The following is a 4934-nucleotide window of genomic DNA, read 5'->3' as shown; positions in this document are numbered from 1 at the left end:
TTCGGTGGCGTAGAGTCCGTAATAGTGCAGAATGTGTTAATTTTGTGCCAAATTATCGTCGATATTCAAGCCAGCCAGTTGAAATAAACGAAAATGTCAAAGAAACACAAATTTCGAAACTTCTTATCGCGAATCGGGGAGAAATCGCGTGTCGGGTAATGAAGACGGCGAAAAAGTGAGTTTTGGTTAAATTATATGTTTTTGTCACTTTAAATGTATAACAATAAAACGTATTGATGCTAAATAGTGATAGGCGTCTAAGGCGTGTGTGTTCTTAGGCACGACACTTAACGGACATTGCTCCAACCCAGTGGTCACTAATGCATTTTATTTCCCTTGGTGTATGGGACCACTGTGGGCCTGTGGCCTAAATTTTATGGCGTGCCTCACTGTAGGACCTCACCCATATAGAATAGAATGTGCATATACAGTGTTGGGGTAATGTCCATTACCCAACTTGGGCCATTACCCAACTATACAGTGTTGGGGTAACGTAATGTCCATTACCCAACTTGGGCCTAAATCCCAGTTCCCATGGCGTGCCTCACTATAGGACCTCACCCATATGAACAGAATATAAACCACCAGTTTTAAAAATTCTCCTTTACCTTCAGCATGGGTATTAGCACTGTAGCAGTGTACAGTGAAGTAGATAGATCACAGATGCATGTCCAGATGGCTGATGAAGCTTTCTGTATTGGAGATGAACAAGGTTACTTAGGAATGGATGGTATATTGAATGTAAGTTGCTTTGGGATTGCATGGGAAAAAAAAGTTTCATGTTTCATGCTGTTATTATATGACATGTAAATACGTTGGGGCTTGGGGGGCAATGTGGGGTAATTACAATTTTATTGAGGGATAGGACCTGAATCCTGAATGTAAGTTACAAGTATTAGTTACACTACACTGGATGCTTAACTGAAGGATCACCCTCCTGTGTTTATAAATTTAAGGAAAGATCTATAAATGTATTCTCAACATATTTCAATTAATTGTATTACAAAATAAGATGAATTTATTTTACAATGTTGTATGTTTACCCATTTCTGCTTTCCTCCATTTTTAAAAGTGTGATATAGGAGTGTAAACTCAATACAGAAAACTTATTTACTACACAGGTAGCGAAAGACGCTGGAGCCGAAGCCATCCACCCAGGTTATGGATTTCTGTCGGAAAACGCAGAGTTTGCCGAGTTATGTTCAAGCAATGGAGTCATATTTGTTGGCCCGCCCCCTTCTGCTATCCGAGACATGGGGATTAAAAGTACTTCGAAGAGAATAATGTCTGCAGCTAATGTTCCAATTATTGAAGGTGGGGAATGTATTATGTGGTAAAATATAAAGATACAGCAATGTGTTTCTTAGGTCATAATAATATAATTGCATGATATCATGCGTTTCTACCAAGATTTTAAAAACGCGATCCTATCCTACTAAAATCTTGGGTGGCATTGTTAAAATGCAGTTACAGTTCTAGTCATCAAAAGTAGTTGTTTGTATAGACACCTAACAGCAGGGTAAAAGCTGTTTTAACATCACATCAATATCTTGGACACCCCTAACATTTCACCCATAATAACATCTTCCACCCATAGGTTACCATGGTGATGAGCAGTCGGACTCACGCCTCCTTGAAGAAGCGGATCGGATCGGGTTCCCTGTGATGATAAAAGCTGTAAGAGGAGGTGGAGGGAAGGGAATGAGAATCGCAACATCCAGGGATGTCTTCTTGGAGCAATTATCGTCCGCAAGGAGCGAAGCGATCAAGTCGTTCGGCGACGATGTGATGTTGGTAGAGAAATATGTGGATCGACCGAGGCATGTAGAGGTTCAGGTGGGTGGGTTGTGTTGTAGAACTTATAGGCGAAAAAAGCAATAATGTGAAGAAACCCATGGTAAAAGTTGACATTTTTCGACATAGGTATTCGGTCAGCTTTATAATGGGTTGTCCAGTGTCCACATAGACTAAGACTGCCCCTTATATCATAGGATCAATCTATATAGGTGTTTAACTAAAGTCCCTCCTCACAGGTGTTCGGAGACCACCATGGCAACGCTGTCCACTTATTCGAGCGCGACTGTAGTGTCCAACGTCGGCATCAGAAAGTTATTGAAGAGTCCCCAGCCCCGGGTATTTCCCTTCGCACCCGTACCAACCTGGGTGAAGCCGCTGTCCGTGCAGCGAGGGCAGTGGGTTACGTCGGGGCAGGGACGGTGGAGTTTGTGATGGACCCCCAACAAAACTTCTACTTCATGGAGATGAACACGAGGTTACAGGTAGGATGGTGTGGTTGTGTGCACGTGGTAGTTTATGTATCCAAGTGTAAGTTGGTTACTCTAACTATGTTGGTGAATGTAAATTAAATGGAACCACAGGGTTGTGTTTGTACCAGAATGTGTTTGTAGCAGAACTCGAAAAAATCCCATTTTTTGCCAAAGTCAAAAAAGTGAGATTCTACCCTAACGCATGATACCGGTATCATGTGTTTGTACCAGAACTCGAAAAAATCCCATTTTTTGCCAAAGTCAAAAGAGTGAAATTCTACCCCAACGCATGATACCAAAATAGGCGCCAAGTTACAGGGTTTTGGAGTGGCATGAACAACACCTATATATATAAACGTATAAACGTTACTTATTTATATTCTACCATTATATAATAGTCAACTAATACAACCTTATGGGTATTCCCCTGTAGGTAGAACACCCAGTCACAGAAATGGTAACAGGGACAGACTTGGTTGAGTGGCAATTATTGGTAGCACAAGGACATCCTTTACCATCAACCCAGGTGAATATATTCTGTGTTATAACTTATCATTATGTGAGTGGTAATCATGGTGGAGCTCGGTTTGTTATTTACACAAACTATACATGAGATTTTTCGTTTTTTCCCATGTATACATATACCCAGGAATTGATTTTTTATATATATATAGTAATATAAGTATATACATAATAGCCTATACAAGTTATTTCATGTTTTTGATTTTTTTTGCTCCCAACTACATTCACCTTTGTGTTCAATCAGATTATTAATTAAACCTCTATTCTCATATCACAGCAAGAAATATGCGATCGAACACGAGGTCATGCTTTTGAAGCGAGGATATATGCTGAAGACCCTGACGATGACTTCATGCCCCGAGCCGGACCCCTAATCCATCTATCGGCCCCAAAAGTCACCCCGAACACCCGCGTCGAGACTGGGGTCCGCCAGGGTGACGTGGTATCCCATTACTACGACCCTATGATCGCAAAGCTAGTCGTTTGGGGCAAAGACAGGGGTTCTGCGCTGCGAGGGTTAGTTAGGGGTCTGGGTGAATATTCTGTGGTTGGATTAGACACAAACATCAAGTTTTTACAACGACTTGCTCTTCACCCAAGCTTCAAGGCTGGTGACGTACACACTGGGTTTATTGAACAACACAACGAAGCATTGTTTCCAAACAAACCCACGAAAATATCACCTCATGCTGCTTGCCGCGCTGCACTAGGGTATTTACTTCTAGAAGAAACACCTAACACTCAAGATCCATTTGTAGAATGTTCCAATTTTCAAGTCAATATCCCGAGTCCGAGAACAATAGAGCTGACAGTGGGTGATTGTGATGTCATAGTGGTCATTACTCCCCTTAGTGACGGAAAATACTCAATGAATGTGAATGGTGATGTCACAAACGAAAACAATGACATGATTGTCTCGGGTTCGCTAACAAAGGACATTATGACATCATCAATGAATTTAAAAACAACCATTGATGACATCACAACCAGCGAGAAAATGGTGTTTATCCCTGGAGAGTCTCACGTCAGGTTTTCCGACCCAGATTCGATCCATCTTTACCCGACAAACGGAGAAGAGTCTTTAAAGTTTTCGCTCCCGTTGCCGAAATACCTCAGCGAGTTTGCGACATCAGGAGTGTCGGGCGACCCGATGGCCCCCATGGTGGGCGAGATACAGAAGGTGCTGGTGGCACCCGGTGAAGAGGTGGCTCAAGGGCAACCCCTAGTGGTGATGATAGCGATGAAGATGGAACACACGATACGCTCGCCACGCGATGGGGTGGTGGAGTCGGTTCACGTCGCAGCGAAAGATAACGTCGCGCGTTTCGATGTGTTGGTTAAACTTGTGCCAGAAGAAGAAGAATAGATTTTATGATGTTATTGTGTCACTTGTGATGTCATATTGTTAATTTATGATGTTGTATTGCTATTTAATGATGTCATAATGTTCCTCTATGACACTATTGTGATACATTATGATGTTAGTGTGATGTTATGAAGAAATTGTGTCACTTTATGATTTGGAACTTGACATTTACTGCATCAAACTTGGTAAACAGTGATGCAATTACACACATTATGTCTCGTTGTTGTCGGTTCAGAAATTGAAACTAGTTTCAGATTATTTTAGAACCCTGAAAAAGATTTAATAAAGTTGGTAAAATTCTTCCCTCGCATAATTGTTTAGTGGTTTATAACAGCAGATTTGGTGAGGTTGCCTACTACAGTACAGTGGTTCACTATATTTGACTCTTTAATATTAGTTTAACAAATTTAGTGTGTGCTTGCAAAAAATGTATTTTTCAGAAGTTCAGTTGGCATTAGTGACCATTAGGTTGGCTAAGGTTTGCTATTTATTTATGTTTTTTTTATAAATATGACACATTTACAGACTGTAAATGTTTCGAATGACTGAATGTCATTTTATTTTCTCCCAAATTGTTCGTTAAAAGCTTCTGGGATGATTTGAACTTTAGGAGAATGTTCTCGGTACCACACTGATGACAGTTTTGACATAAATATGACACACATGACATAAATATGACATAAACATGACACACATGACATAAATATGACACACATGACATGAACATGACATAAATATGACACACATGACACAAATATTGACACACATGACATGAACAT

General features: G+C 40.6%; 1 protein-coding gene across 4 annotated transcripts in view; it reads left to right on the top strand.

Moving 5' to 3' along the window:
• LOC100175214 (methylcrotonoyl-CoA carboxylase subunit alpha, mitochondrial) overlaps nucleotides 1–4377 on the top strand; it is a 9146-nt gene extending 4769 nt beyond the window's left edge. Inside the window, exons 2-8 of one of the 4 annotated variants that reach the window (XM_018812671.2) lie at nucleotides 52–175; nucleotides 615–741; nucleotides 1122–1314; nucleotides 1598–1836; nucleotides 2034–2279; nucleotides 2701–2793; nucleotides 3067–4377. In XM_018812671.2, coding sequence (XP_018668216.1) covers nucleotides 52–175; nucleotides 615–741; nucleotides 1122–1314; nucleotides 1598–1836; nucleotides 2034–2279; nucleotides 2701–2793; nucleotides 3067–4155 — 2111 coding nt within the window. In that variant the 3' untranslated portion in view covers nucleotides 4156–4377. Of the gene's footprint in view, nucleotides 1–6; nucleotides 176–614; nucleotides 742–1121; nucleotides 1315–1597; nucleotides 1837–2033; nucleotides 2280–2700; nucleotides 2794–3066 lie in introns of those variants that run through there. The other 3 variants (XM_002128332.5, XM_026835291.1, XM_009860757.3) reach the window with 3 other exon arrangements.
• The last annotated feature ends 557 nt before the right edge of the window (nucleotides 4378–4934 follow it).

The sequence above is a fragment of the Ciona intestinalis genome, chromosome 7 (assembly GCF_000224145.3).
Source record: "Ciona intestinalis chromosome 7, KH, whole genome shotgun sequence".
Taxonomy (NCBI): Eukaryota; Metazoa; Chordata; class Ascidiacea; order Phlebobranchia; family Cionidae; genus Ciona; species Ciona intestinalis.
Note: the sequence above shows the minus strand (reverse complement) of the source record. Positions and strands in the feature narration are given on the sequence as shown.